This window comes from Bombus flavifrons, chromosome 8 (assembly GCF_040668555.2).
Source record: "Bombus flavifrons isolate JBK064 chromosome 8, iyBomFlav1_principal, whole genome shotgun sequence".
Taxonomy (NCBI): Eukaryota; Metazoa; Arthropoda; class Insecta; order Hymenoptera; family Apidae; genus Bombus; species Bombus flavifrons.
The window spans coordinates 7,280,356-7,296,388 of record NC_138449.1 but is presented as its reverse complement, the minus strand read 5'-3'; the positions used below and the strand labels follow the sequence as shown (position 1 = coordinate 7,296,388).

Here is a 16,033-nt window from a genome sequence, read left to right as displayed (position 1 = left end):
TAGTAAATATATATTCCACGAATTATTAAATTCCTGATTTGAGATTTAAATACACAAAATCATGTGTTTTAAAATTCTATAATTTTGAAAATTGCTATTGTTAATAATTGGTTAATAATGAAATAATATGAGGAAGATTGATATGAATGTATATAGGTAGTATAATGTCTTATATGTCTATAATCGTAGCTTATCTGATAATATTCCCGATTATACCAATTGTAAAGAAAGCATGAGTCTTCAGTAATCTTTATCTCTATAATCTATAATTATTAAATCAAATGGTGCTTATTTATCAAACGAAAATCGTCTTGTATGAATTACGATTGTTTGACATTCTTTGAAACTGTTTACAAAATATCATTTTCGAAAATATTAAGGGAATCCCCTAACTATTTTTTAAATCAGAAGGTCATTAGACATAAAGATTAGTTCAATACTACACACTTTTATTCGATATCTTTCTCGATAAAAATGAAAACAGACGTAAAAATGAAAATGTAAAGTGAAAACAAATCACTGAATATGTCATACAAGTAATATTTCCAATATTATGAAGTTATCAAAATACGTAGTATTAAAATTACAAATATTATTCTACGTACACAATATTTTCCTGGAACATACTTTACGTAATAAGTGAAGATGAATTTATTCCTACAGCGCAACGTCACGAAAATGTAATATCACATTCTGCGTCAAAATGATATGTTATATAACTTTAATTTGTTTCCTTTGTGCGTACATTAATAAAGAATCATTTTAGTTTCAAATCTAATAAAAAATGTCGTTGTTTTAGAATCGTGATTGAGAATATATAATTTAAGGAAATGCTTATTCGACAAAACAGTTAGCAAAACAATTAGCAAAACAAAAGCAGGTTTCTTTATTCACAACAAGCATAAAATTGTAGATGACCTATAGGAGATATGTCTTGACCTATGGACATCTTCCTCGTAGTATGAAACTTGTGGTAGGAGACTAAGTTTTATCGTTGATGCGACCTTTTATTTCTCTTTATGCTAAACTTTGCCAGGTCGAGGTTAATTTGTACTTTTGCGTTTACCATTTAATGTTCTTTCTTCCTCAATAGTTAGTTTATGGCAGATCGTTCATCATGAAGGAACAGTGGAGCATCAGTAATGGTAAGTTTATTCTCTTTATATTTATTGTTTTTATTACGCGTGCACATGTAAATTTTACAATGCATAATTAATTAATCTTCGTATAGTTTTTTTAATGCTTCGTTTCACAATTTGTAAAAAAGTATTTTTTTGAGAAATAGAAATATTTATGGAAAAATCACTTTGAACCATCCAGCAGTCTTTTTATATGATCATGGTTAACTGAAATTATAATTTATTATGTGACACTCTAATAAACGAGAGAAATATTCCATTTCAACTTCTTATAAATGTTAATTTGAACTTGTACTTACACTTAGTGTTATACATAAACATTCCACATATTCCACATATAGTTATTATCCCAGGAATTAACTTCTCCTGTTTATAAGGAAAAACGCCAAAGTTCAAACATGTATTAGTGCGTTCTTTTTAATTTCAGCATATCAATATGCATTTTTAATGAATTGAATGTTAATAACGTGCATAGATATCATCCAAAAATTGCGAATTTAAAGCGTTAGTATATCGAAACTTTGTTAAGAGAGTGTGCAGAAGACAAGTGATTCTGAAAGTGATTTTACTCCACCAGTTATTATTTAATTATATTTGACTATTTAGAGATACTTTAATTCGTTGTCATCAATCTTTTTCAATGCAACACATAAACTACAACTTATACTCTTTATTTCTTTTATCACAGAGAAGCTTATAAGTGTGGAGGAGGGACATGGAAATTCAATTCCCGACAAGAAAGGTTTCACATATTTGAAACCCGTGAGCACACACCACATATGTGAACAAATAATACAATGCGTGAAACTAATCCTGTACTTGGAACTGCTACTGTTTGTCGGATGGGCTTCTTACACAATATGGCAAAGTTATCATATCAATTCGATGGAAGCCAAGGCTATAGACAACATTCGAGAAGCAGAATCAAAAAATTTATTCGACCAACAATCGACGTTTGACAAAAGTACTGTTGCACCCGAAGAATTGCACACATCGGAAGATAAAGTAGTATTGACAAACACAATGGGACATGTAGAAGATTCGCATCACGATAAGGAACAGCCCTTCAATGAAGAACACGACATTATACCGATAGCAAAACCCGATCGAGATTCTCCAACAAAAGACAGTGAATCGTCATCTGTATTGAAAGTTGATAGTGCAAAAAACACTGACATTAATGAATCAGATAAAGAAACTACTGTATATAATTGTTCCGAAATACAAGATCACTTTATAACCGAAGAACCGAAGCAAGTAGAAAATGGGAAAGAAGAAAATTCGGAATATTATGCGCTTCTTTCGTTGCTACTACAAAATGCTATGAAGACAGAACCTATGAAAGATTATACCACCGATAGCACTATCAACTTGCAAGATGCTTCAGTATTAAGTGAACCAATCTATACACCTATAGATGGGCTTGAAAATCTGGAAATTCAGGAAGATCACGAGAAGGAAAATCAGGAAATTTGGGAGTACCTGGGAAATCAGGAAAATTGGTATCCGGAAAATATGGAAAGTCAAGTAAATCAATATCACGAAAGCGGGGAAAATCTGGAAAATCTAGATACCCAGGGAAACTTGGAAAATCAGGAAAATTGGGAGAATGAAGAAAATGACAAGGTTCAGGTAAGTGAGGTAAATCAGGATAACCAGGAATATCAGGAGAATCAAGAAAATATGGGTATTCTGGAAAATCAAGAAAATCAGGAAAGTCAGGAAAATTTGGATGTTCTGGGAAATCAAGAAAATCAGCAAAGTGCTCCAGGAATTCAAGAAAGTCCGGAAATTCTGGAACACGTCGAAACACCGATACTAATTATGGATGATGATTATTTCGAAAAAAATTGGAGAAAAGACATGCTTTCTATGTTCCGGACATCAAAAGACCCATACTTCGCTGATAAATCTGATGACCATTTAGAAAGAATTAGTGATATGCTTCGAATAGATTACGAGGATGGACTGGACGATTTGGATTACAGATTTGTACCTTATTTAAAATTGGACCCATCTTCAGGTTTAGAAAAAGAGGATACATGGGCATTGTCTGAGTATCCTTACGATAATTATAAGTCTGATCCGTACTTATTTTTGTAACGAAATATTGTACAGGGTATTCCACTAATTTTGTCCATTTGAAATATCTTCGTTATGAGAAATAGTATGCGAAAAAATTTCGTATAACAATTGAAAAATAATCCTAATATGGTGGCAGCAACAATGTCTTTATATGGGGCAGGATGAAGGAGATGTCGAGATCAATTTTCATTTCTAAGATAGATATTAAAGTAAGTTTTATATTTAGAATTCGTGATCTTGTCGAATTTAAACTCAAAAGAATAAACATTTTCTCTATTAAAAATGAGAATTAATTTACTCATCCCCTCATGTTATGTTTTTGTTAGAGCGACTACTATTTTTATCAGTAATATTATCATTCATTATTTGAAATAAAGAAGATATTTTAGGTGGATAATGTTGACGGAGCATTCTGTATAATACAAGAAAATTTCAGTAAATAATCTCATGTAATAATTTCTTGTCATGGTTACAGAAGAAGCAACCCGTAGTTACGATATCTATCGTAAAAGTATAGTAATAATTTGAAAATATGTGTTTCGTATTTCTTTGTATCTCTTTATAATTAATCTTTTAATTTAAATAACTTATAGTAACTTATTGAACAAGACAAAAGTGAAATTGTAAAAGAAAATGTTTTGTGAATTCTATTTGCTTATTTTGTTTTAATCCATATTTGGTTATTTCACATTCTGAGTCATCTTGTAGAGAATTAAAGTAATACTATTAGAATTTTAATACTAGTAGAATTTTACAAGTCGCAAGTTACAAGTTAATATGAATGAGCGATCCTAGTTGGATAAGAAAAGAAATGAAAGTTCACAAATTTCATGTTATCTGATTAATATATTTGGTAAAAAATTATAAAATCGTAAAAGAAAACTTTATAATCTACAGCTTGTAGCTTGTCAATTTATTAATATTGTTAATTGGTAAATTATAATTTTATTTATATAGGAATTTGGAGAAGCAACTTTAATGGAAGGCATGCTTTAAGAAAATCGTATTATACTTTGTCAGACACGCAATTGAAATTGCAATTGTGAAAAAGAAAATGTTTTGTGAATCCTAATCTTTATTTTATTTAAAATAAATCTTGTATGTGTTTACAATTACAAACATCATTCATAAATGTTCAATACAAAATCGTGGCATATTTTGAATTCCGCATATTTATTTTATTTAATCCATATTTCACAAACGTACCTGTTTATAATTACAAATATCATTCATAAAGGTTAACGCTATTTGACAAAATCATGTCGTAGAAAAATTAATGCATCATTCGCACAGCTGCGCATGGGCCTTGAACTTATTTATGCTAATATGTAACGATTTACACCAGAGTTAGTCTGATAACGTTTCCATACGTCGGCTAATAGGCAATTACTATTGGTCGGTCAGCGATTACGAACTGCTGAAGTAGGTCAGTCTAAACCATGTTTTTTGAAGGAGATCTCTATCAAAGAACGCACATAACCCTTATAACTTTTTATGATACGCTATAAATTGAATACCTGTGCTTAAGAAATAAATATGCCACTCCTGTTTCGTCTTTATATTAATTCTGACTCGGGACAACGAATTTAACTGGATGATTTGTATTTTCTTATTCTTTACTCGACGATACTACGTTTTCTTTCGATGTTAACGTCGTTATTCGAATACTAGATTTGGGAAAAACTACAGAATCGTAGGAGGAGATTCTTACGTGAATAACAAGCTTTATATCAATTCTATGGTATAATTTTTCTCGTAAGTATATCGGTACACTTGCAAAGTGCACTTAATGAGTTCAATCGAATTTTATATAAACTGATTCAACCAGTGATTCTGTGAATTCTATGTACCGTAAATAATTACAAACTCAATTCCATTTTTTAATTTTTCACAATATCAGAAAAAAAATTGACAAACTATATAATTATATAATTTCATACTATAACATAAAATAAACCTGAGGATGCAACAAACAAAAATTTTCTTCTTTTGAAGTCTGCAAGAAATTCAATTTTCTTTTAAACTTGTGTTTTTGAGTATGAAGAAATATAACCTAACTTTTTATTTTTCTACGTTTTCATTCAATATATAGTGGATTTTTCTTCATTTTCCATTACTTCTATTAATCTGTTAGATACGCTATCCGCTAACTTATTTAAAGTTTCATTTGTAATATCCGCTCACGCGGATTTATTCTTTTTTTGTAAGTTCAACTTTTCTTGCTAAAATTCGCTACAGATCCTTGGTCGGGTTCAGATCAGAACTCAATGTTGATCAGGATAATAATTTTATTGTGAAACCTAGAAATCACGTTTTTCGTAGTGACAGCTGTATAAGTAGGAACAATGTCTCGCTGAAAATTTGTTTTTTTATCTTTTAGACTCAGTTATGAAAGGCAATAATATTTATTAATAATTCGCCATTCGCATGATATAACCAGACAGGATTAATGATTTCTTGGAAATATTGAAACAATAATGCAGAAAATATATCTGAGTTTATAATTATTCACAGCACTGTAAAAGATATACTGTAATATCGTTGAAAATTCAACATTTCGCGAGACATTCAATTTCTTTTGAAACTATAGTAAGCACACAAACTAGAAATCTTTTGGCATATTTCCTTCCCATTACATTTTCCATATTATTACCATTACCAATCTAACAAAGAATAAGAAAGAAAGATTGCAGTGATTGTTTGTCAAGCAACCAAGAATTTAGGGTTAGGCGTGCTTTCATGATATCTGGCATATGTATTACAATACACAACACTTGCAAATTCTAATTCGTTAATGGCATTCTGCTATTTTTATAGGTTCTAAAGGTTAACATATTCTGTTTTAAACGCGATATGCAACAACTGAGTAACACGAGTCTTAAGTTGAGCTTCAACCATTCAAATGTACCTATTTCTGAATTAACTTTGAAATAATGAGTTTACTATGCTTTGCTTTCCGAAAGAGGGACAATTGTGAGCAACGGTCGCCTTTCTCACGAGCTTCCGATTAATAATAAACCATTTACAATTTACAGCGTGTATTATTCATCATTTGCCTCCTCTTTGAATATTTACCAACATCTTTTCAATTTTCAAATGTCGTCCCAAAAGTTTCTTTCGTTTTATAAGGAAATAATGAATGCACAACATTTTCCGTTTTATATTATTTTATGGAATTACGTATGATCCATTTTGTTCTATCAAAATAAAGATCACAACATTCGACAGATTAGGTTTCATGTTTGTATAAAGATGCATCGTTGTAAAAGATGGGTCTGTAAAAGAAAGACACTTTTCGGACAACCTAACATAATCCTTTTCTTTCCTCTATTTGAATTCTTTCGTTTTTCACTGTACAAGGTAGAATAGAAAGAAACAACACATTAGCTGCTCTCAGTGACCTTCTTCTTCCCAATCCTACAATACTTTTTCCTTCTTCTATTTAAATTCTTTCGCTTTCCATTATACAAGCTGGAATAGGAAGAAACAAGGAATTAGGAAGAAACAGATTAGCTGTTCTCAGTGACCTTCTTCTTCTCAATCCTACAAGACAGGTGAACCTAGACATTAATGTTACTAGAATTCCAATGTACATATGCCCATTAAGAATGTACATAAATTATATAGAAATCAATTATCTTGTTCATGTCGGGGTAATTGTTACCCGTTCAATAAAACACGCAAACGAACCACGTGAATATTCACGATCCACTTCCGATACCTTCTTCTTTCGAAAATACGAGACAGGCCCGACTGTTACGAAATCTTCGTGATATGTCGACAGCATGCAGTAATTGATGCTCGAAGGTAATACAATATACGTAGCGTGCATGAACACACACTTCTGCAAATTTCAACCATAAGATAGTAGGAACAACGTTATAAATTTCTCAACTTTCGTATACGTATTTCGGGCATGCATATTTGCTATGTTTAAACCAAACTATGTTAAATTTAATCGTCAGCTACAGTTACTTTGATACCGTTTACTTCCTTTATTTATAGAGGACAGCAGGAAACTCCTTGTATGCTTGCCAAAAGTAAATTGTTTAATTTAATCGATACAAAATGTCGTAAGATCAAAAAAATGTAATAACTGGAAAACGCAAAGAAATAACTTAGATTATAGTATTATTAACTTAGACAGAGATTGATAAAGTTAAGCAGGTGGAATTTACTATTATCCAATACCTAGATGAATAGATGAAAAATTAGTGTTTGCAGTGATTACAGATAAGAGCGAAATCTAATCCAACAACGCTTCTCTAACGTTTAACGATATACTGTTTCAAAGTGTGCTACTTTCTAATAGACTTAACTAGCCACCAAGAAGACGTACATTAAAGATAATTTTTTGGAAGTTCTCGTTGATCGTCTCTTTCCCATAAATGTACATTGTCTTCTCCGGAAAATGACCAAAGTCCTGAAGACTACAAAATGTCAGTGGCGATATCAACTTTTATGGCGGTTATATCACTAGAAGCAGGGTTGTAACAATGTTCATCAGAGTAGTGTTCGTTTACGCGTCGAAAAATCGGCTTCTATTGCATGAACTGCTTGTCTCGAAAACAAACAAATTAAAACGTTGCACTATCCACCTCGTTCGTCAGACTTAGCATCGTGCAATTTCATCTTGTCTCGACAGCTTCAAATAACAACGAAGGGGAAACGACAACTTTCAAGACATCCGGAAGGCTGTGACTCAGTATTCTCGAAAGAATTTCACAAAGAGACGCGCCACAATTATGCAACGTATTAATTGGCCGCGTAAATCGTTGTATCGCCACACGAGGAATATGTCTCGAATAAAATAAAACATTTTCCTCAAAACAATGCCTCTGCTTTGCTATCCTTAAAAAGATCAGTTACTTTTGGAATATCCAGTTCTCCGTTATCCTAGCATCTGTGGCACGAGCTTGCAAGGATAACAGGATTATCGATAAAGCCACTAGCAGAGGACTCAGAACGACAGAACGAAAGTTACGGTTCATTCACGCCATATAAAGTACCAGAACTTCATATTTATACATTAAATACCGATAGCCGTCGCAAGCTCGTGAAAGGGCGTGTGAGTAATTCGTGGGTATCGCGAGGATGGAAAGAAATTCTGCAGAAAAAATGCGGGTCCGATCGGTGGTTGTTCTTGACAAACTCAAGTAGGAGTAAGTAAAATTAAGTAAGTGTATTGTCCGAAAGTGGTCACATATACAAACAAAACAATGTAGCAACGCATGACGATGAGCGATAGTAAAGAGTACACGCTTTGAGCCTATACCGTTCATGGAAAATTCTTTCCATCTCTATATTATACTTGACAATCTAGCTCCACCATCTTGCCAACTTCTAATTGTTAGTTATCAAAGTGGGCGGGGATGTTAAGTATGTTAGGAGGACTATCAAGTCGAAGTTGTCGTGATTCGCTAGTTGTGTTACCGCCTATTCCTTGTAACTTATTATAAATCAATACAATACCCACACTGCCGACCGTACATTATGAAACATTTCCCAACTGTAATTATAAAAATTAATAAAATAATGTAATAATACAATTTAGGTTTCCTTATAACATGTGCGGTTAGTAAATGTCAATTTCAGTTTCTAGTTACAAAACCCATTTATGTCTAGCCTAGGTGTACTAATAAGTGTTCAGTGAATTAACGTTAGTGTTACAGTAGAACTCCACTTATCGAACAAACAACGATGTCCGATGAAGGAATTATAATTGTTATACCGCGGATTTTTATGCATTTATAAATTAAGTATGTAGAATGTGTATATGATTTTGTTGAATGGGTGTTTTAAGTCGAGGTCCTCGAATTTTGATGTCTCATTTTCTTTTATTAATAAGAAAAAGATTTTTAATGGTTAAGAAGTATTTTAACATATATGTAGCCAAATGAAAAATCACGTATGTCAGTAACGGTTCTTTCGTATTTTCCTCAATCTTAAGAAATTTGTTAACAATACGAAAGCATGATAACAATGTTAATACAGTAAAAATCAACCAATTCGTTAATACTGTTATATACGACAATGTATGTAACAACAGTGTATTCATAATGTATACCCAGATATCAACGCGAGCCACTGCAAGAATATGTAGGCAGCTGATAATTCCCAGAACACCTATTTTCAGGATAATAACCGATTCGCCGCGAAGTGATCCTGGATCAGTTAAATGGGCGTTCCACATTTCATTTTATCGATTACGGTATTTTTGACATTTTCATCCCTAACATTATAGCTAAAATTCATAAACATTTGTTTAAAATAAATCTTGAAATGTGTGGCAATCTTTTAGAATTATTTAAATATAGTTGAACTATATATACCTTCAAAAGTGAAGTTTTTATCCAGAAAATCAGTTAGAATGAAATTAACATTTTTAAATGAGATACTAAGCTTTAAATGAGGCTTGATTTTCTAATGGATAGGGGAGTTGTATGACCGTTAAGGTTTCGTGACTGTGTAAAACGAAACACGACTTTTCGTGTACTACTTCCTTCGAAACAGTGATAAACTTTGTGATTTTTTTCACATTTATCATATATGACCCTATCAAATTAACCTTTGCTACATCTAAGAAAACTTGTCAAACGTCGGTAAAACTGTCAAAAGTTGGGTTATTGTAATTATTAAATGTATTCTCTGAAAGAAACGTTAACAATCGTTATGTGATTTTACAGAACGATTTTTTATACTACTTTTATTCTGCTTTCTTCAGACCCTGTCTAGCTGTAAATTTGAGCTCATGTAGTATATCTCATGAGTCTTAAAATGTGCAGTTTTCAAACGATAACACCACCGTGTTGAGTTCAACGAAAATTTTTATTATCCCTTGTTAAACCTACTCATAAAAATAGACGTTTGCAGAAACTGTAATAAAATTCCTGGAAAATTTAACAGTTCATGGATGAAAAAACACGGTACAAACAAAATTGAAATTTTGATATCCCTCTAAAATATAACAATACTAGGCTCTTCGGTAATCGCTTTAAACACAAGTGATTATGATAATAAAATATTAATACCATAAACCATTACAAACTGCATATACATATAACGATGTACCACATAATGAATAATAATTAGAACAAAATATTTGACATTTTAATCACATGACAATATTTGTTGCAATTTTTAACTACATACTTATTAACTAGCATTCTAACTTTCAATAGCTCGAAGCACGTAACGAAAATATTTATAACATATCATTGCATATAACGATGTAAAATCTATTTAATGTATCTAGAATTAATTATATAACGTTTCGATTATATGACGGTATTCTCTGTAATTTTTTTTTTTACATATATCTATTACATATTATTGCAACTTTAACAACCCGAAATATGTAGCAAATATGCAGTTTCAAAAATCCATCGATAATTTTTTAAATAGTTAAATATTATTCTAATCCAAAATAAGCAGCCCAAAATACGTAGGAAAATATTCAGAAAATATGCAGTTTCGAAAATGTATCTATTCAATGTAATAAACAGTTGTTTGACGAAAGCGTGAAAGTACAATATATCGTGACGAAGTTAAAGTTGAGATGCTTTGTTCTAGCACGGAACCGTTCTATTTCTCCTGGCCACAACTCCTGCCACGATCGAAACTTAAGGGAGCGAAAGCATACTCCGATTCTTCAACGATGTGGTAGGCCAACCACGTTTTGGTGTAGAGTACTTTCTACTTCGGTGGTGGCAGCACATGGGGTACAGGGTGGGGATGCTTCAAAGGCTTAAAAGGCCTTCCAACGTCCTTGTAACACGCAGTTCTCGAATAGAACGTAATCGTATTCCGTTCAAATAAAAATCAACTTGAAAGCAACAGCGAGTAAATTTTTCTTCCACCTTCTCTCGCAAATTTAAACGTTATTACTTGTAATGATACTACGATAGTCATTTAGATATCAGTGTACATCGAAGCAATTTGAAAAGTTTGTGCGGACGTTAACTTCGTTGCAACAAAAGACGGTCAGGGTTGATATCTTGGTGAACAGCAGCGAGTGATTTCTGTCTTGCAATCGAAACTTTGTAACTTCGAAAGTTAGTGACTAGTGAACAAGCTGAGTGTTGAATAGGCATTTTGGCGGGTTTTAAGTACATATATCGAAGCTGCAACAAGTAAATCCGGCGAAAATGAAGAAGACGAAAAATCTTCAATTACTTGCGACGTTTCTTTTATTGGTGTTTTTCGTATCACCATCGTCTACTTGGGCTCTTACGACATTCGGCAAACCCAGCCCAACGCAGAACCAAAATTCTCCACCACCACCTACACCAGGTTAATCAAAGAGACTTATCAACTTAAGGAACAATCTGTCAATTCTCTCAATTAAATTAAAATGTGTGATTTTTGTCAGACATTTGAAAGGAAAACTTTTCAGATATTCAAATTCTTGTGACTTATTGGTCTTGACGATGACTCTTGCTAATTGTAACAATGCACTTTCGTATGATTATAAAGTATTACTTTACAGCACTGTTATCCAAAAGAATGTATATACCACCGTATTTCATATTATTTGTATTAAACAAATAGAAACTATAAAAAAGAATGTTATCATTCTTGGACAGATCTATAATTTCTAGACAAATACAAATAAAATAGCAAAATTTAGAAAGTTAGAAAACGCTTTCACGCATAAGGATTGGTTGTAATTTCAGTCGGGAAAGCTCGAGAATGTAAATTGGAGTCTGATTGCGCTGGAATCCAAAATACAACATGTATGTCGGATCATCGTGACGGAAGAACACGTTGTCTTTGTGGAGACTATTCCGCTCCTCTTAATGGCGCGTGTACCAATAAATTCAAAGGTAATTTATTCTTCCTAAACATTTTTAGAAACTTGAACTTTTTTATTTGTGACGATCCACGGAGTTTATAATTATTATGGTTTAATTGTTATATACATATGTGATCGTTATTATAATTCTTATTTAATTTATATAATTATACACTTGAGAATTTAAGATCGTGCATAGGAGATTATGTTATATTTATTTTAAATAAATCTTGGATTCAATTAAAAAAGAAAGATACATATTGAATTTCTTCGTACACAAGGTACTACTGTCATTTGCATATACTCACGTGCTCTCTTGCAATATGCGAACATATGATGGTGTTGGTACCAGCACCGAGGTTATCTATGCAAATTGAAAAGCTTTACGAATATCATTGTAGCTTGCTATACCCCAACACCAATTTACTTGTTTTCTAATATACTCTTGCTATTTCATGATGCAAACATAAAAGTCGATATATCACGTAATTTGAAAATTAGTTGAATATTGCTATTAAAGGTATTACGTATTACATTTTCGAATTGCAAAGAAATTAAATTCGTAGTGAATTACTTCGTATTAGGATTTTAATTAAATATTTAGAATGAGAGTTTTTAGATTTATATTAGTAATTATTATTGTAGATGCTTAATTTAGTAGATATCAGAGAAGAAGTAATTTGAAAATTTTGTTACATTGATTACGGGATTATCGTAAATAAAATGGTTGAAAGTTACGCGTCCGTATGAATTTAAAATGCATCTTTTACGATGATTAGGAACATTTGGTTCTGCTCTAAGAACAGATATAAATATATAGATATTGATTGTAGCAAGAGCAAAAGATTTTAACAAAATGATAATACTCCATTAAGATATGCAATGTGCGAATACTATAGAAATTCTAAATTAAATCTGCCAAACTTTGAAATGAAATTGTCATCACGCGTAAGATTTCGCATATAATGTAATATACATATATTTTAAGTATTCATAGCCAACATTGTTCATCCAAACGCTTATTACAAGTTCTATAATCTCTTTCTTAAAAAAGAATATTTGATAAATATTCATTTGAAAATTATTTCACTTGAATTTGAATTAGTCAGCATCCATATTCCAGTGAGATACCTTTTTATTATTAATTTAAATCTATGTATACAATATAATTACAAATATCATACTTTAAATGCTCTTACAGTTATCTAACGAAATAAATGTAAATGTAAAAATTTAATTCACTTCTATATCTAATTAATAACATACCTGATCAATGTATATTTCTATTGTAGCGTTACATACTTCATGTAACGATGATTCTGAATGCATTGAGGGTGCACATTGCGTACAACGGAACAATACCATGTCCGGAAAACGTTGCTATTGCCAAGAAGGATATAACGAAGAGGGTGTATTATTTTGCAATGGTATGTCATCACGTTCTTGGTTTCTTAATCTGTTAATCGAGTCATCTCTTAAGCAAAAATTTCTATAATCGCAAAATTAAGAATCACATGTAACTTGAAAAAGTTTCTAACTGCAATAAATTTTTTTCACAGGTAGCTCATCCGTCCTCATATTTCACACAACACTTCTGTTACTTACATTGAGTATTATGAAACAAAACTTCTGTTAATTTGAATATTGCAAGATGAACCTTATAAATTCTTCAAAATTTTGAACCTGCTAAAACATTGCTGAAGCTCTAAACTATGAATCAACCAAAAATACCATATTGTGTAGAGTTAGAAAATAGTCTTAAGTTTACCACAATTATAGTACAAATTTTAAATGTGTTTCATAACTACTATTGGGTTTAATAACTGTACTTGGAAAGTAACAAATTACTTATACGCGACATAACTTTAAAAAATATATTATATTTTCATTGCAAGTAATTGTGTTTAAAAATATATCTTTCGTGTATTTAAAATAAATACTACTTACGCATATTTAAAATATTTTATTGTATTTTTGGATAATTCATTTTATGAAAAAATATGTGCAATATCAATAGGTACAAAACATAATATATTCTAATTCTTAATTGTCCTATGACCTTCGTTATGATTATGGTATGTTTCAGTTGTCAATAGTAATGCAATTTAGTAACATATGTATAATCATAATTCAAAATAGTTAATTTTTTAAAATATACGTATTTCATATTTAATGTTGACAATCTCTCATAGATTTGTTTTGTACTATTAAGAATTAAATTTTATTCCATAGTGCAAACGTCTATTATACGGTATATTAAGATACTTAAAGATAATTAAAATATTTCAATAACATATCGTTATTTAAGTATGAATATGTAATGAATCCTTCACTTAAGAGCAATTTTTTCGTAAAACTTTGTAGTAGGGTTTTGTAAAATGTTTTACCTACATTTTATCGTAATTTCAATCTCTGTATTGTATGTCTATGATTATTGATTCTTATCTTTTAAATATTTATACGTATTATTAATACTTGGAACTTTGCAATAAAAATTATATTAGCGTAGAATATTAGGTAATTCACGGGACATATTAGAATCAACGACTTAGATATAAGTAAAGAGTTTTAATTCATGATCGAAACATTTTGTTCTGCAATTTGTTGTCTAGTTGTATTTAGTTGCATGTACACGTAAAGTTTATAATTTTCTTAGAGTATAGAACATTAACATATATGTACCATAATTATGTTTAACTTCGTTTGAATATTTTATAATGTGCTTATGATATACCGATTATATTAATTAAACTGCGAAGTCAGCTCTTCTTTTGAATATTATCGAAAGTAATGATAGAATTTGTTCGTTTCATGTAAAATTTGTCAATTCATTTCTAGACTAATCTAAGTTGATCTACACTAGTTTACAGAATACAAAAATTTGACTTTTTATATTATATATATAATATCGTGTTATATGATAAAATATAATTTCATTCAAATATCATTTGCGAAATTATGATCTACTCCTTTTGTATCAAAGATTCAGTAGCGCTACATAATTCTAGCTATAAATATACAAGATGTCTCAAGACAGATTATATGATCAAGTAGGAAGATATTATATCGTATATGCGAAAGACGGAGAAGAGAATAATGCTTTTTTATTTCATGTGTAGTCGAGAAAATTGAGTTTCAAAATTCATGAAGTATATATACGTGCACTCAGTGTGGCTATTGATCACTTCTATTTCAAATCCAATTTTCTCAAATATGTAACTTTAAACAAAGAAAGTAAAGTAAAAAGTTAAGTAAAATCATATTACTTGTGGGGTCGGTAATTAGCCATATCTGTTCGACAAATTTTCGAATTTAGTTTTCACGGAAACAGTGTATCAAGTTAAAAAAATTGTTTTTTATTCATCTTGGTTCTTAGCTGATTATATCACCCGCACTAGGACACTTTATGTTTACTAATTTTTATTTTTGAAGAACATTTTTTTAAAATTTCAATTCTGTAAAAAGTTCAGTTATTAAAATTTAACGTGCCTAATGAAATTTTATATGATATAACAACTTCATTCTATATATTATAAAAAAAGTTGTCGTAACTTAAGATATTATTATCACACAATTTTGTTAAATAGAATATAGTAAGTACTATTACAGATCGTTCAATTTAGTATCTATATAAGTAAAAAACAATGTCTTTTCGTTCACGATTTATTAGTAGTTACAGCTAGCAAATTTTAAATCGATAATCCCAGTGTAGCAGTTAGACGTACGTAAATACATATAATATAAAGTTTTAACATGCCAATAATGCCTCAAGTACCAATGACTGTATGAAACAAACTATGTAATAACTATACAACTAAATAATATGTATACTGATAATTTACGTTAATGCGAATTTATCAGAACACAAATGGACAGCAATATTTATTTCGATTATGATGCATAGCATTTTATAACATTTGTAAATTGATAATAGCATAATAACGAACTGTACTATTCGTCTCCACTATTTGAATATGTTATTAGCACGAATATATTATGCACTAATAAATTTTTT

General features: G+C 30.7%; 2 protein-coding genes across 2 annotated transcripts; both read left to right on the top strand.

The window, feature by feature from the left end:
• Window positions 1-992: 992 nt before the first annotated feature.
• Window positions 993-4,387, top strand: LOC138182400 (probable serine/threonine-protein kinase DDB_G0283337). Its single transcript, XM_069118199.1, has 2 exons — window positions 993-1,145; window positions 1,828-4,387. The coding sequence occupies exons 1-2, from the start codon at window positions 1,118-1,120 to the stop codon at window positions 3,240-3,242; spliced, it is 1,443 nt and encodes a 480-aa protein (XP_068974300.1). The 5' UTR covers window positions 993-1,117; the 3' UTR covers window positions 3,243-4,387.
• A 6,603-nt stretch (window positions 4,388-10,990) lies between these two features.
• On the top strand, window positions 10,991-14,086 carry sosie (oogenesis-related protein sosie). Its single transcript, XM_069118571.1, has 4 exons — window positions 10,991-11,516; window positions 11,900-12,049; window positions 13,311-13,445; window positions 13,578-14,086. The coding sequence occupies exons 1-4, from the start codon at window positions 11,372-11,374 to the stop codon at window positions 13,652-13,654; spliced, it is 507 nt and encodes a 168-aa protein (XP_068974672.1). The 5' UTR covers window positions 10,991-11,371; the 3' UTR covers window positions 13,655-14,086.
• Window positions 14,087-16,033: the final 1,947 nt, after the last annotated feature.

Coding starts and splice junctions, on each gene's coding strand:
- LOC138182400 (XM_069118199.1), top strand. CDS start 1,118: ATGAAGGAACAGTGGAGCATCAGTAATG. Junction 1,146..1,827: donor ACAGTGGAGCATCAGTAATG/GTAAGTTTATTC, acceptor CTTTTATCACAG/AGAAGCTTATAAGTGTGGAG.
- sosie (XM_069118571.1), top strand. CDS start 11,372: ATGAAGAAGACGAAAAATCTTCAATTACTTGCGACGTTTCTTTTATTG. Junction 12,050..13,310: donor GTGTACCAATAAATTCAAAG/GTAATTTATTCT, acceptor TTTCTATTGTAG/CGTTACATACTTCATGTAAC. Junction 13,446..13,577: donor GGGTGTATTATTTTGCAATG/GTATGTCATCAC, acceptor TTTTTTTCACAG/GTAGCTCATCCGTCCTCATA.